This window comes from Sceloporus undulatus, chromosome 10 (genome assembly GCF_019175285.1).
Source record: "Sceloporus undulatus isolate JIND9_A2432 ecotype Alabama chromosome 10, SceUnd_v1.1, whole genome shotgun sequence".
Lineage (NCBI taxonomy): Eukaryota > Metazoa > Chordata > Lepidosauria > Squamata > Phrynosomatidae > Sceloporus > Sceloporus undulatus.
Genome location: NC_056531.1, coordinates 7,923,054 through 7,939,331, shown reverse-complemented (window position 1 = coordinate 7,939,331; position 16,278 = coordinate 7,923,054). Strand labels below are relative to the sequence as shown.

General features: G+C 42.4%; 1 protein-coding gene across 1 annotated transcript in view; it reads right to left on the bottom strand.

Moving 5' to 3' along the window:
• Window positions 1–15,942, bottom strand: part of NOC4L (nucleolar complex associated 4 homolog) — a 30,934-nt gene extending 14,992 nt beyond the window's left edge. Inside the window, exons 1-9 of the mRNA XM_042441920.1 lie at window positions 15,803–15,942; window positions 14,599–14,719; window positions 12,906–13,012; window positions 11,011–11,112; window positions 7,404–7,553; window positions 6,437–6,536; window positions 4,596–4,630; window positions 3,796–3,846; window positions 1,946–2,057 (exon numbers count right to left, since the gene is read on the bottom strand). Coding sequence (XP_042297854.1) covers window positions 1,946–2,057; window positions 3,796–3,846; window positions 4,596–4,630; window positions 6,437–6,536; window positions 7,404–7,553; window positions 11,011–11,112; window positions 12,906–13,012; window positions 14,599–14,719; window positions 15,803–15,913 — 889 coding nt within the window. The 5' untranslated portion in view covers window positions 15,914–15,942. The remainder of the gene's footprint in view (window positions 1–1,945; window positions 2,058–3,795; window positions 3,847–4,595; window positions 4,631–6,436; window positions 6,537–7,403; window positions 7,554–11,010; window positions 11,113–12,905; window positions 13,013–14,598; window positions 14,720–15,802) is intronic.
• Between the last annotated feature and the right edge of the window lie 336 nt (window positions 15,943–16,278).

Sequence of the window (16,278 nt, the reverse complement as noted above, 5' to 3'; positions counted from 1 at the left end):
CACCCAAGATGTCTTTGGCTCTGCCCAGCACTGGAATGTGACCCTGAGAGCATCTCAGAAATTGTACCTGATTCTTAGGTTGGAAGAGATTCTCCACTTCAAACGTGATTTAACAGCAGTAATTCTGAAAGTCAACAATGAAATTCTATGCCTTTTATTCAGAAGTAAAACCCAGTATTGGAATGGCGTTCACTCTGAAGTGTGTACAGAAGTGTACTCTCCAACCTGCATTAAAATGCCAAAATAATGGAGTTTGACATTACTTTAACTGCTATGGCTCATTGCTATGGGATCCTAGGATTTGTAGTTTCTTGTGGCACCAGAGTTTTCTGACAGAGAAAGCTAAATAGCAAAAAAAAATTACAAATCCCAGGATTTATACCATTGAGCCATGGCAGTTAAAGCAGTGTCAAACTGCATTATTTCTGCAGCGCAGATTCAGCCCTAGTTAAGTAAAAATGTACAGATCCGTCTTTTTAGAACTGGGCTTTTTTTCATTAATGAATAAGACTGACTGCACAACACTCTGTACTAGCAAAAAATAAATTTAAAATGGCTTGATTAGATTAGTTATCTTAGGGGTCACTCTGCCAGTGCCAATTTTAGAAAATGTTAATGGATTTCCATTTTGGCAGTTAGGTTTTAGCTCTGGGTAACATTTTGAGTATTTATTTTATTTTATTTATATCCTGCCTTTCTCCCAAGTTGGGACCCAAGGCGGCTCACTACACACACACAAACACACACACATACACACACACATTAAAACACTTTAAAAACAATTAAAATAATCCAATTAAAACAGTAAAAAGTTTTAAAAACACAAACAAAATTTAAAACATACATTTAAAATAATTTAAACCAACCCCCATCCCCCAATAAAACCAGACTTGTATGATTTTAAAAAGCTTGCTTGAATAAAAATGTCTTTGCTTGCCAGCAAAAGGCCAGCAGGGAGGGAGCCAGCCTAGCCTCCCGTGGAAGGGAGTTCCACAGGGTGGGGGCAGCCACTAAGAAGGCACTCTCTCTTGTACAAGTGCAAAGTTGTCATTTGGGAATGCACAAGTAATTTGGTGAATAAATTGGCTACTGAAATAAAAACAAAACAAAACAAAAACCAATAAGCACTTGTTTGGCAAAATTCTAGGTCTAAAAGTCAAAGAGCCACAAGAACTGACATGCTGAGTGACTGAAGCTCAGATCTAGGGAGAATTCACACCATCCAAATTTCTCAAAATGATGTGATCCCAAAAAACTATCATTGGCGCTTTATAGACCGCCCAAAAAGGGCGGTCTGCCGGTGCCGTCATTTACTGCGCGGAGGAGCCCCAGCGGCCAAACCGCACGACTCCTCTGCACAACAAAAAAGAAGCTGCAAAATGCAACTTCTTCTTGTGGCGCGGAAATGGCACCGCAAACTGCCAATGGCACACTCACAGCATCATTTTTGCCATGCGATGTGCGGACGCTAGGCGTCCGCGACATCAAAATGGCAGCACCCGTGTAGAACAGGCGCTGTCGTTTTGTACACGCCAAGCGCGTACTAGGGTTAGGGGTGTCCGGAAAGGACACCCCTTTCTAACTCTAGTATGTGCGCGTCACGTACTTTCTGCCCATGCAGAACAGGCCATGGTGTCACAGCACAGCTTAAAGAAGTATGACACAGATATCTTTCTGAAGCAGATCTGGATCAGGTCAGTGTTTGGATGGGAGACCAACAGGAGCTGTGATGGAAGATAGGAAAGACAAGAATGTAGACCTGGCTATATCCCAAAACATGGATCCTTTAGCAGAGTGCTACAGATCCCAGGGCAGACACCATTTGAGGGTACCTGTGCCTACACTGACTGCCCACAATTTTCAAAGGGTTGAGCACAAACCCACAGATAGCCTGGCAGTTCAACACCACTGCCCAACAAATGTATAATGTTGGTTCTCTACTTACCTATGTTGTAGGCAACTGTGAGGAAGTCTATCAGAAGGATAGGCTCATTCATATGAGGTAGGATGGACTCATGAAGTATTACCAATACTTTTTTGTAAATGTTACCAGGTAGCTGAAGTGAAAGAAGTAGAAGAGGGACACATGTGACAACTGAGGTTTTTTCCAAATGCCTGGAGTGCAGAATCTAAAATTCACCTGTGCCCCAAACCAATCAGTGACCACTCCCCTACAAATAGTGCTGACATTTCAACCCAATCACTAAAAGAGGCAGTGATGGATTTATGCACAAATTAAATAAACTACAAATTAAGGCTTCAGATTATGAGAGGCCTGTAAATACCCCCTCCAGTAAAAACTGTTACAATAATACACCTTTTTGGTAAAGCTATGGAGCCTCTTAAACTTGACAGTTTAGGGAGGGGCTGCCAAATGGGACCCTCCAATTAGCCTAGCCAACACAGTGGTGAGGAATGCTAAAATGCAGACCAGCAACAACCGGATGACTGCAATTTACCCATCCCATCAACCTTAAAGCATTAAGACTATCATACTCACCTACACCTGATCCTATCCCAAACTCCCTGGGCTTGTCTTGATCTTGATGAAATCAATGTCACTGCCATTAACCAAAACTATTCCTTTTGTAGCTCTGAAGTTAAAACCATCAATCAGATGGGAATCCCATTGTTTCTGGGATTCTTGGAAAATCAACTCCAATTGTCTCAAGACAAGTTTAGTCCATAAATATCCCTGATTGGGCACTCCCATTTCTGGTCCAGTTTGGAATCAAAGATTCTGGAGCAGATCATTAAACAGAGAGTCTGTGAGCATCTATAAGGCAATTCCATAATCACAAAAAGTCAGCATGGGTTTCAGAGAAACAAGTCATGCCAGACTAATCTGATCTCTTTTTTTGATAAAATTACTGGCTTCATAGATGAATGGAATGTCATAGATATAGTATACCTTGATTTCAGTAAAGCCTTTGACAAGGTTCCCCATGATATTCTTGCAAAGAAGCTGGTAAAATGTGGGCTAGACAAAGTAACTGTTACATGGATTTGTAATTGGTTGACTGGCCAAACCCAAAGGGTGCTCAACAATGGCTCCTTTTCATCCTGGAGAGAAGTGACCAGTGGAGTCCCACAGGGTTCTGCCCTGGGCCCAACGCTATTCAACATCTTTATCAATGACTTGGATGACAGATTTGGGGGCATACGTATCAAATTTGCAGATGACACCAAATTAGGAGGAGTAGCAAGGAGGAGCTGGGGATGTTTAGCCTGGAGAAGAGAAGGTTAAGAGGTGATATGATAGCCCTGTTTAAATATTTGAAGGGATGTCATATTGAGAAGGGAGCAAGCTTGTTTTCTGCTGCTCCAGAGACTAGGACCCGGAACAATAGATGCAAGCTCCAGGAAAAGAGATTCCACCTCAACATTAGGAGGAACTTCCTGACAGTAAGGGCTGTTCAACAGTGGAACAAACTCCCCCGAGTCTCCTTCCTTGGACGTCTTTAAGGAGAGGCTGGATGGCCATCTGTTGGGGATGCTTTGAATGAGAGTTGCTGCATGGCAGGGGGTTGGACTGGATGGCCCTAGTGGTCTCTTCCAACTCTATGATTCTATTGTTTTTGTTAACTGTGTGGACTGAATGCTGTACCAAGTAGGCTTTTGTTCTGACCCTGCAGGATACCTCTGATGTCCTGAGCTTCCAGTGCCAAAAATTTAAGCCTCTTCCTTGTCAAAAGGCTCATTACACACTCTTGGACTATTGCAAGAGGGAACAGCAAGTTTTTGTTTTGTTTTAGTGAAGGCAAGACCCAGGACTTCAAGGCTTTTGGTACTCACCTTGTGCTTGAGAAATCCGAGCCACATCCTCTCAAAGGCCAACCTGTGTTCCTGAAGAGAAGAGCAAAAAGCAACACCAATGGAGAGTGGAGTCTGTATAAAATCATCTTGCAGTCATTGTGTTTGTATAATAAAGGGCTTCATGTAAAATGGCCTTGCTGGTTGAACAGAGCAATTTTCACACTCTTCCCCAAGCAACGCCCAGGATTTTTTTTAGGCTGTATCACCTCAAAAATGTGATACCAAATAAGCTGTAAAATAATTTGTCTCTCTGTACAGTAATGTAATGAAATGTGATGAGCTGTATAAAGGAATAGACATAAAGGGGTGACTGACAAGTGTGGAATGTCCAGCAACAAATTATTTAGCATAAACATGGAGAAAGGTTGAGAGAGTGAGAGTAGGAAGTGCAGTTTTGAATGGTGTGGTGGGAGGCTGAGAGAATCAGAGAGGGACTGGCATTTGTAGAGGGACAAGAGGGAGAAGGGACCACAATATAAAGGAAAATTGCATTGATACCATGATGCAATGCAACTTCAACACCAGGAAAAGTGCAAGATGGATTGAATAAAAATCCTGCTGGCAGCACTATCATGAAAGCATTTGTAAATCTCATGATCCCCCAGTTGATATTGGACTGCCACTCCCCGTATTCCTCACAATTGACTGTAGTCTAAGGCTACTAGGATTTGCAGTCCAACAACATATGGAACGCCATACAATTCCCCCCTCCCCTGCAATCTGAAATTCTAGAGAAGCAGAAACAAGAATAATTAATGTCAGTCAAACAAAATATGTACCTTCAGCTTGGATACTTTCCATTCCTCCTGGTTAGCTATTAGGGTGGGAAAAAGAGAGAAATTATTAGCTAAGTGCAGCACTTAGTTTTTGAGTATATTACACGGAAAAGCTAAATGCCAGTTGTAATGCATGTGTTATGGCTGCTGAAGGTTATAGGTTAAATTTCCAACACCCCATTTAAAGGATTAAAAAAGCTGATGATAAGAATTTCAGCCCAAAACACTGAAGAACCTTTGCTATTACAGCCCTGGACCAAGTTCTCCAGAAGCTTTAGCTCAGAGAATGCAGCTGATCAAGTAAGCCCACTCCATCTGAGATCCTGAACTTGCACATACTAAATCCCAGGGAAGTATACTGCTGCTCTTTGATTGCATAGAGTGAACTCTAAACTCCTTTTCCACCAGTAAACAGAAGACCATCATTTAGAGTTTCACTCCCACTAGCCTCACTCCCACAGAAGTCTCACCTCACACTAAAAAGTCCTTGACCTTTAAGAAAGCTAGCTACAAGATTTAAGGGGGGTGAAACTCCCAGAACAAGTCTCTAGGCCAGTGTTGGGTAAGCTGTCTATTACCTTAGCAACAACAATCTGGCAATAGTCTTGAATCCAAGACTGTCCAAGACCTGGTTAGTACTCCTCAGGGTCCAGAATGTACCCTGCTCCTGAACTGATTCATGAAGTCACCTTACCTCATGCTCTCTTGCTTGAGCCATCCCCTGGCCCTATAAAGTGATATGCAGTTTCCCCATGCCTCACTACTCAGGGCAGCTTTTGAGTTTGCAATATTTTGTTTACTGAAAACCTCTCTACTGTGGTCTTCAGCTAGAAGACATCTCTAAGTGGCTTATAGATTAATTTAATCAAGTCAGACCCTTTACACAGGTTTTTCAGTCTGAAAGCCAGGATACTAAAGGAAAAAGGAATAGAAAGGGAATGGAAATCAAGAAAACCCAGATCTTATGACTCTGGCCAAAATCAAATTTTAGTCCCAACCACTGAATTAGAATAAACTTAGTAAATCAATATTTAGGTAAGTTCCACTGATTCATGGACCAACTCTACCTATAACATACAATTGGATTCAGATTTAAGCCCTCAACTGTGAAACCCATTTGTAGAAACATAAATGCTAAAAGTGTGTGTACACTAGCCCATTTTAATTTTAATCTCAAGCAATTCCTTGTTAATACAGGACAATTATAGTAGATCTGAGGATCAATTTGCTGCTCGCTAGACCCTCCAAGAGCCACATGGAATGCTAAAAAGGGGTGGGGAGAGTGGATGGAAATCCATTTCTGATTGTGAAAAACACTTTTAAAAATATTGAACAGTGCAAGGATGGTCTTGCAATCTATTTATGAGATGAACTGCCTCTCCTGGAAACTGCCCCACATGGAGTTCTTGGGCCACACTCTTGTCCACCATGAAAGAGAAAGTTGCCTATCTATCAAGATAATAATATAATATAATATAATATAATATAATGATTTATTTATAGCCCGCTCAATCACAAGGAATCCAGGCTGGTTAAAGCAATAAAAATATAGAGAATACAATAAAATAAAATCTTACCACATTCTCCCTTGGCCGGGCATATGCAGCCCATATGCAACCTGGGCTTATCCTGCTACTTTTCAAGGATGGGATTTTCCCATCCTTGAACAGCCGTGGGATAAACCTGGGTTGCATACAGGCTGCATACACCTGGCCACAGGAGAATGTGGTAAGATCCATTATTGACAGTTAAATACATGTGTATCCCATCGGGGAAAAGACAGGATAAGGCACATGGGATAATTTCCAACTGTCACAAACAAGTATCTGTGCCACTTCACTCACTGTGCTTCATAAGGAAGTTTTTTATGTCGCTGTCTTTACTTGGCATGCTGATGGATGATATAAGGGCAAAGACGTTCCTCTGGTAGACTGGAAGCGGAGCCTCGAGAAGAGACAAACAAAAATAAACAGGGACACACACATGTAAATGGCCACTCAAGATATTTTGCCTAGATAGTGTGGAATTCCACCTCTGGGAAGAGAGAACAAGCACCAAGATTTTTTCCCCACCAAAATATATCCCTCCCCCGATATTTAAAAGAGAACTGTTCTAACATATTCGCACCTAAATTCCAGCTGTACTTAGGTGATCATTTACTAAAAGTCATACCTTTAATTTATTCTAAGATGTTCTGTTTGACAAAACGCCTAGTTTATTCAGCCTTCTCTTCAGTTCGATTTAGTTCATAGATAACAGTACAATATCATCAGCATATAGCATGATTGTCATTTTACAGCTACCTTTCAAAGGTGGAAAATTATCTGGGCAGTTTAACATCGTTACAATATTATTAATATAAAGATTCAATAGGTGGGGTGCTAACAGGCAACCATGTCTGACTCCTTTTGTTGTACAAATTCCTCTGCCAACCTTCCATCTGCGCTAATTCTTGCCCTCTTGGTTGTATTAGTCAGCAATTCCCAGACTTTGGTCCTCTAGGTGTTCCAGACTTTAATTCCCAGAAGCTCCAGCCAGCCTTCCTTTTCCCATACCCTTCAACAGATGATATGCAGATGATAGGCACCTTTCTTTTAATTCTAATCATATTTCTGTTGTCTGTTTTTACAGTTCATCTTTATACTGTGTTTGTAAGTTGTAACCTCAATAAAAGTTATTCATAAAAAGAAAAAAGTAGGAGAGTCCCACTGCTTCTTTTTTTCCAAGTGAGAGTCTGCCAGGAGGCACAAAAACTGCCTTTCCTTTTCGTTTTGGATCCCACAGATGTAATTTTTTTTCAGAAAGGGGTACCTTTTTGGCTTTCTGCATCACACTGCCAACGTTTTCAGCCACCATCTTCATAACAAAGAACCGGACATCATCATGGTCCAAGTATTCTTGGAAGCGAGAAACCAATAGAGATGAATCCTCTTCTATTGGGATTAAGCCCTCCACTACCAACTAGTGAAAATCCAACAGAAAGCAAGTTTAAAGCTCACAAATAAAATATCAGAAAAAATAACCAGAAAAATTGTTTTCCAGTAAATAAAATATCAGTTAAAATATCAAAGCATCATTCTTTTCCCAGAGAATGCTACCACCCTTTGAAGGCTATTACTGTTTGCTAGTTCAAACTGAACCTCCACATTCAGAGATAGTATATCTCTTGAGTACCATGCAGTATGAAGACAAACAATCATGCCAGGCAAACTCTGACATGAATTAGCTAACCCCTTCTGTCATTCAGATGAGGCAGGGGCTCACTTGACTGAAGTTGAAAAGTTGAGAATTTCTGATAGGATCCCTAGCTCCTGATTCCAAATAACATTCCATATAAGATGGAATCAGAAAAAGGGAAAGTAAGGTAGAAACCCCTAGCAGGTACACTGAGAAGCATACTGGAAAAATGAAACACACATTCAATTAAAAGGGAGCATATTGGATGTGGATGTTTCCATCTCCATGAATGGACCTTCCCAGTAAGTTTCCCAATGTATCATTCATATTAAATCAAGAATGGGATTTACCAAAGCTCAGATGAAATGTATGTGTAAGGGGCATGGCAGTAAGAACATTTCCAAGTAGAGCCCACCAGATGAAGCACCCTCCTCTTGAGACAAATTTACCCAGTTTCCAAATCCGAGTAAATGTGATGGACTGGACTAGGTTGTAGCCCAACAGGCCTTCTCCAGACGGGCAAGGTAGAATAAGCACTTGATGTGGCAGCAGACCTAGTGGAGTGAGCTATTATTCCATGAGGATTAAGCCACCTGATTAAAATGGTAGGAGACACCTTCTTCTCTTGAAAGGTGGGAAAGAAGGAAACAAAGACTTTCCAGCCTTCTGAAAGACCTGACTCTTTTGGCACAGATCTTTAGAGCTCTGTGAATATCCAGTTTTTGCTGCTCCCTCTCAAGTAGGTATATAGGATGCAGTCAGAAAAGACAGAGAATGACAGGTTGAGAGATATGAAAATGAGAGCTTACTTTGGGAAAGAATCCTGGGTCTAACCAGAGACAGAATCTTCCCCAAACCTCTAGTGAGGGGACCACAAGATGGTAGCAAATTCTGAAACCTGCCTCACAGAGATGACAGCAACTAGGGAAAAAAAAAACTTTTAAGAGAAAGAATCCTCAAGATTGCTGACCTCAAGAGTGCAAAAGTCGTTCCAGATAGCACTTTCAGAACACTGTGTGGGAAAGTAGTGAATAACAGTTGGACTAAAAAGAGATGTTGCACTGAGGATGGAAACAAACAGGAACCTTACTGATGTAAGTTAAAACAGAGGTAAGAGATCAAGTCTTTATATGGAATGTGCTTGGCTTAAGGCCACCAGCTCTAGAGTGATTTACAGACTTTCTATGGCATCACCAAATAAAAGTCTTCCATTTTGTTTTGTAAATTCTAACAGTAGGGTTTCAGAAAGAGAGGAAGGTATTCCATATCCTTTCACGTGGGACAAATTGTATTACTGTCTTCTGAAAGAGATGACAGATAGCTTGCTGTACTAATTGAATCTTGGAGGCTTTACAAGCAAAGAATGCAGAAAATGGTATTTTGGAAGACATACAGATTCCATGCGGTATTCTTTTCCTGTCCTGAATACCCACAGGTCTGTGTTTGAATGCCCAAGCTAGAGGAAAACTTTCCTTTTTTCTTAGCATCTGTCTTGGAAGGTGTTGTGGAATTGGCCACTTTGATTTCTAAAGGGAAAATGTGATATCATCAAGGCACATTTGAAAGTTGTTCAAATCCTTGAAAGGGACGAGGTTGACCTGAGCATGGTTTTTTTGTGTGTTTTTCGGGCTATGTGGCCATGTTCTAGAAAAACCATGGATGCTGGCCATGAAAGCCTTCGACCTGACCTGAGCACTTTTTTCACTTTTTGTCCTCCACCTGGATGGAAGGCATAGCCTTTTTATCTTTAGTTTTGATGAGAATGTCTATAAGGGTATCCTCACCAAAAAGATGACTGCCTAAAAATGGAAGCATAGCCAGATTTGACCTGCATCGAGATCAGCATTCCAGTGCTTTTGCCAAATAGACCTTGTAGCCACAGAGGAATCAATAGAGTGGGCAGAAGAAATGAGAAAATTCCTGCCAGCACTGGCTATGAAAGCCACACCTGTAGAGCTTAGGAAGGGACCTTTGTGAAGACCTGCCATCCAAATCTTGATTGTTAAAAATATCTTGACTCCACAACATAGATGTTCTGTAAATCAGGGATTTTACAGATGAGGTCCTGATGGACAATAGGCCTCACAAGCTCACTTCAATGTTCAATCAGTACTCTTTGCATTTGTATCCTTCAGGGGCATGCCCTCCTCATTAACATTTTGAGTTCCTATAAGGAGGGCTGAGACTGAAGCATTGACTAAAAGCTGGAACAGACGGCCCCCAAAAAACTCACTTCCGGGCATCAACAGCGCATGATGTTTCGACGCCACATGTCCCGATGATGCTGGAAAGCCAGCTTGAAACTGTCTGGCTGCCCAGACATAGGTGGCTTTATGATACCTGACTTGAAAGGAGTGCATGTGAAAAGATCTAGAGGTCATAATAGACCACAAGGTAAACAGGAGTGGTGGGTGTTTTGCTGTATCTAAAACAAGAGAAAAACAAAATCCAGTGCAATTCTGGGCTACATCTAGGGAACCAGTAGTGCCACTCTATTCTGCTTTGGTCAGACTTCATCGGAAATACTGTGTCCAGTCCAGAGCACCAAACTGTAGGAAGGATATTGGCAAGATGAAATGTGTCCAGAGAAGGGTGACCAAGATGATCAAAGGTCTGGAAACCAAGCCTTATGAGGACCAATTTAGGGAGCTGGCCATCTTTATCTGGAAGAATGTCCCGCAAAAGATAGAGCATGCTTGTTCTGTGCAGCTCTAGATAGTAAAATTAAAACCATTCGATTCAAAAATTTCAAAAAGTGGAACAAACTCCTTCAGAATGTAGTGGACTCTTCTTCCTTAGAGGTCTTTAAACAGAGGCTGGATGGCCATCTGTCGGGGATGCTTTGATTTAGATTTCCTGGATGGCAGGGGGTTAGACTGGATGGCCCTTGCGGTCTCTTCCAACTCTATGATTCTATGATTCCATGATTCCATCTAAACACTATGAAGAACCTCTTTAATGTAAGATATGTGTGACAGTGGAATAGACTGCCTTGGACAGTGGTGGATTTTCCTCCTTTGGACATCTTTAAACAGAGGTTAGATGGTCATCTCTTGGGGGTGCTTTAGTTGTGGAAGGGGAACTACATGGCTCTTGTTTGTTCTTCCAACTCTAAGAGTTAATGATTCTAGGTAAGAGAGAGCTGACATCACTGGCTTTGTTTCAAGTCCCTCAAGTAAAAGTAATATAAACTGTGTTCCAGAACCCCCATGAGGACTATAATAGAATTCACACAACTTACTTTTAAAAGGTCCCGTGGGAAATTAAAACTCCATTCATTCTTGATTAGTGGTCTTTTGGCTTCCAGTTCTACAAATTTCATCAGTGTACAGAGTGCAAATTCCTTCATTTTTCAAAAAAGGGAGTGGGGTGGAGAGAACCAAATAAATGGTTAAATTATGTTTCCTTTCTACAACCCGCCAACAACATTACAATGGGTCACTACTCAGTAGAATGATTTGCACAAGTAGAGGGAAGCAGGGAGTAAAGATGTCACCCCAACATTCCTATTTTCATAACAGAGTCAACTTTAAACTCAGTGACTACAAGTGGCTCCTGCGTCAGTACAGTATAGTGGCAAATCAACTCTAGGAGGTCTAGGACTGAACTTCAAATGAGCTATCCAAGGTGCTGAACCACATCTCCCTAAATAGAGACAACACTCTCAATACTCCTTTTAATGTTCAGACTAAATGTAGAGTAAGACGGTTTACAGACCGTCTTTTTGGAGCGGCCTGTAACTGGCCCTTTCTCTGCCGGATCGGGGCCTCAGCTGCCACAACGGCAGCCTCCGAGGCCCTGATCTGCCGCTTTCCAGGCCTCAGGGAAGTGGCAAAAGGCTGCTTCCCCATGGCTTGGAAAGGGGTGTCCTTGGGGCTTCAAGCCGATGGCAACGGAGAGGAGGAGAAAGGGGCCACTCGGCCCCTTTTTCCCTTGTGTTGCTGGCGCAACCATCTAACTGTGAGGATAAAAATGATGAGGAGGATACCCATGACTTCTGCTTTGAGCTCACTGCTAGAAATATGGAATAGAAATGTAATGTACAAATAAATACATAAACTCCAATTGTACCTGGTTTGTATTTGTTTCTTTTCCATGTCTCTACATGGAGCCTGAACATTACAAATTGGACGTAAAGATTTGTATAACACAATAAATAGGATTTACACAAGCCTGTGATGAAAAAACTTTTTCATATTTTAGCGGTTTTTAATGCATTTTGGGGGTGGGGGGTGGGGGCACTGAATTTGAAAAGCAGAAGAAAATTGTCACATTATACAGATTCTTTCACAAATTCCATATTTTTATCCATTCAGATATCTCTCGGCTTTGATTAAGTGCAGACACTGATGATTCAGTGTGATTTTAGTGCTTTTCAATGGATTTTTGTGTTTCATATCAGTGAATTAAAGTGTTGTGAAAGTCTGTTTGGAGGTATGCTGAAGTGACCCGAAGCAGCTTTATTTTGGCCTGTCTGTTTGGGCCTTTTAGTAAGTCGCAATAGCAGCTTAGCAATAGCAGCTTCATGTATATACCGCTTCATACCACACTGAGCAGTCTCTAAGCGGTTTACAACTGTAAGCTAATTGCCCTTAACTAGCTGGGTACTCATTTTAGTGACCTCGGAAGGATGCCAGACTGAGTCGACCCAGAGCCCCTGGCTGGGACTGAACTCACAACCTTGTGGTTTGTGAGTCAGGGGTGCAGTACAAGCATTTAACCACTGTACCACCAGGGCTCCTGTAGATAGAAAATTAGATAGAAAAGATCACCAAAATGATGCCACTACTGCTGATGCTGCTGCTACTACTACTACTACTGAAAATGATGCATGTGTCTTAAGAGGCCAGAAGCCACGCCAAAGCCATGCCAAAGTCCTATCTGGGGCAGAAAGAAGCGGCGTCTCGTCACCTCTTCCTGCCCATCTGTGTAGCCTCTTAGTTGAAAATAGAGATCATATATATAAATATACATATGTTTTAAAAATTTAAATAGGTTAGGGAAAAGTATGGGTTAGAGGAATAAGTTAGAGGAAAATGTATATGAATATTGTCTTATATAGAGACACGTTTCTTTTAAAATGTAAAAATACCGTATCTGCTCGACTATCTACTACAGTCACCCCTACAAACTCACTTTGATTTGGAAAGATTTGTGTCCCATCAGTTGTGCCAGGCAATTGCAGCAACTACTGTATCTATGTCTCATCCAAATTTTGTACTTGTCCTCAGCACTGTAGCTCTCTGAAAAACAAGATGAAAAGTGGAGATGGGATGAAAAGGAGAGAGAGAGAGAGAGAGAGATGGATAGAAAACTGAATTTTGCCAGGACTGGTTTTCAGTTCAACTATGGTCTGAAACAGACAGGCAGGAAAGAGCAGCTTCTGGCTGCTTCAGGGGTATTGAATACAGATGATGCACACCCCTGGATCAGCTGGAAGCTGCTCTGGGGTCACCTAAGGAGCCCTCAGGCCATCGGCAAAAGAAGCAAGGGAAAAGTGCTTCTTGCTGGCAGCCTGTTTGGGACTGCAGTGGCAGCCCACTTTAAGGGAGTGCTGTATAGTTGCCACAGTCCCTGGGCGATTGTGGGTGGAGTGGCCTCTGGCCACTTTTTCCTGCCCATCTTCATGACCCCAGTGTTATTCTGTTTATGAACAAATGCTATTTTGTTAATAGTCATCTCAGTCTTTCCTCTCTGAGCATTGGCCATGCAATGAACGTAGAGGGCTGAATTTACCAGTCTGATTCCATGTATATGGGCTTTGATAGATATAATGGCTTCCTATCTCATTATAGGTGTTAATTAACACAGTTAAAACTGAGAATTATAGTACTGATTTATATTTATATTACATTGCATTTTTAAATTATACCCTCCTTTCCTATACAAAATAAGAGGCAGGGCAGGAAGTCCTAATCGCTGTTCAAGCTCTAGAGGACAGAAATCAACTTGTGAAAAGTTCTAATTTAGCACTTTCACAATGAAGTCAGATGGGTACACTTGCTGGGCCAATTTGTGGGTGACTTTGGAATAGCGGTATATAAATAAAACAAATATAAATAAATAAATAAATAAATAAATAAAATAAAAACATGTTTCCCTTGGGGATGTTTTTATTCTGAACTCTCTTGGTGTATTTAAAAAAAAAACATTTGGAAAGTGGGAAATAAAACACTGATCCTGGATTAGCCAGTAAACAATCCAGGGTAACAGACATGAAATTTGGACATTTCAAAACAACAACAACAAAGAAACATAGCTAAAAGTAGTACAATTTCCATCAACTTGGGCCCACCTAAAGGAGCCAAATAGAAGGGACCGCTTCACAATACTCCATTCCACCTCCCAGTTTTCGGAAACCTACCACTGCATCAGTTAACAATCTATGGTTACTATGTATGACTAGCTTTTAATGTTTTGAGGTTTCCTTGTTTTTTCCTTCCAGTTCTTTTTCTACTTCTGGAAACCCAGGGATGACCCAAGACAGACGGTATCTCCTCCTTGGGCAAGGACAGTGCCATTTTGAGTACAGTCGGTCCTTCTTATACACGATTTTTTATACACGGATTTAAGCATACATGGTTTGAAAATGTTCCAAAAAAGTATAAATTTACCTTGATGTTCCATTTTTTATTAGGGACACCATTTTGCTATGCCATTATATTTAATGGGACTTGAGCAGACACGGATTTTGTTATACACGGGGGATCTTGGAACCAAACCCCAGCGTATAACAAGGGTCCACTGTATTAAGCCTCAGCACACACATATCAATACTATTAACTGATTGGTCTGACCTACCAACTTCGACACACACATTCACCCTTACCTTGCTGAGATTCTTCTTCTGAAGGTAGTTTCCCCACAAACAGTTCTCCCCGCTCAAGCAAGGCTCCAAAGAGACGGCTACAAGTCCGTATAGCACCCAGAACAATTTCGTTCTCGCCAGCCTGGGTGGTGAAAAGTAGGGAAGGGGGCAAGACGCGGTTACAAGTCTGTTAAAACACTTAAAAGAGAAACGGAGGACGTCTGGATTAATTGATTAATTTTGGTCCCATACAGACAGGCCAAAATAAAGCTGCTTCAGGTCACTTTGGAGGTATGCTGTTTAAATGATGCATGCGTCCTAAGAGCCTGGAAGTCATGTCAAAGCCACACTCCAGGTCTAAGGACTGGAGCGCAGCTTTGGGGCAGCTTCTGGCCTCTTAAGATGTGCGTGTCATTTAAACAGCATACCTCCAAAGTGACCTGAAGCAGCTTTATTTTGGCCTGTCTGTATGGGGCCTTTGTTTCCTGGCCTTGGCCTCCCAGAGTCCCCAGGGCCAAGAGGGAGGAGTGGTCTTTGCCTACATGGATATCCCTCCATGCCATCTTAACTGAGAAGATAATTAATTATTATTATTATTATTAACTGAGAAGATAACATTGCAACTGTTTTTCTTTCTCCTTTGCCTGGCGAAAGAGCCGGCGAGGCTTCAAAAGGCATGTATTTGGTGCATTTGGGTTGGCTGAACAAAGGTATCATTGCCGTGTGGATTTTGGTTATCGTACTAAGCGCTGTGTAGCCCACAATCTTCTCGTATAAAGACCAACAACAACAAACCCCAAAGAGACCACGGTCAAGTTAGATTTAGGGAAGAGGTGCTGCTTGGGCGGAAGTCTGCAAAAAGGAGAGTTCGCCTCCAAAAGCAGGCTTGTTGGCGAGGAAACCTCATTGAGTTCCATTGATGTAGGATTGTGTGGAGTAAGGCTGCAGAAATAACCCAGTTGGAGACTGCTTTCACTGCCCTGGCTCAAGGCTATGGAATTCTGGGAACAGTATCATAGAGTTGGAAGAGACCCCAAGGGCCATCCAGTCCAACCCCATTCTGCCATGCAGGAAATCCCAATCAAAGCATCCCCAGCAGATGGCCATCCAGCCTCTGCTTAGTTTGTTGTGGCAGAAGCGCTTTCTGACCGAGGAGGCTAAACACCTCACAAAACTACAACCCCCAGAATCCCAGCGCCATGTTCGGGGCCATGGCTAGCCTCACCTGCAGCAGCTCCAGGATCTCGAAGACTCGGTTGGCGTTGCTCCGGCTGCTCAGCACCGCCTCCAGGCAGGCTCCCAACGCCGCCTCGCTTGCCTCCTCAGGGCCCGCCATGCCGCCGCCGCCGCCGCCGTCTCAGGCCTGGCTGCCTCGCCTCAGTAGCTGGCGCTCAAAAGTGACGCGCGCCGCTTGCCTTTTGCACTCCGCCTTGAGCCGCCCGAGGAGGAGGAGGAGGGGCAACCTCGCTAGCTTTGGGCCAAGCCACACTGCGGAAACAAACAACAAGCCAGTTTGAGGCCTCCTTGGCCTGACCTGCCTCCAGGCCAGGGAATTCTGGGAATTGTAGTTTTGTGACCCGTTGAGCCTTCTCTGTCAGAGAGAGCGCTGCTGCCACAGGAAACTACAACTCCCACAATTCCCAAGCGCTGAGGCAGGGAATTAATGAACACAGAGTTCTCCTCAGACTGGATTGTTTCCGC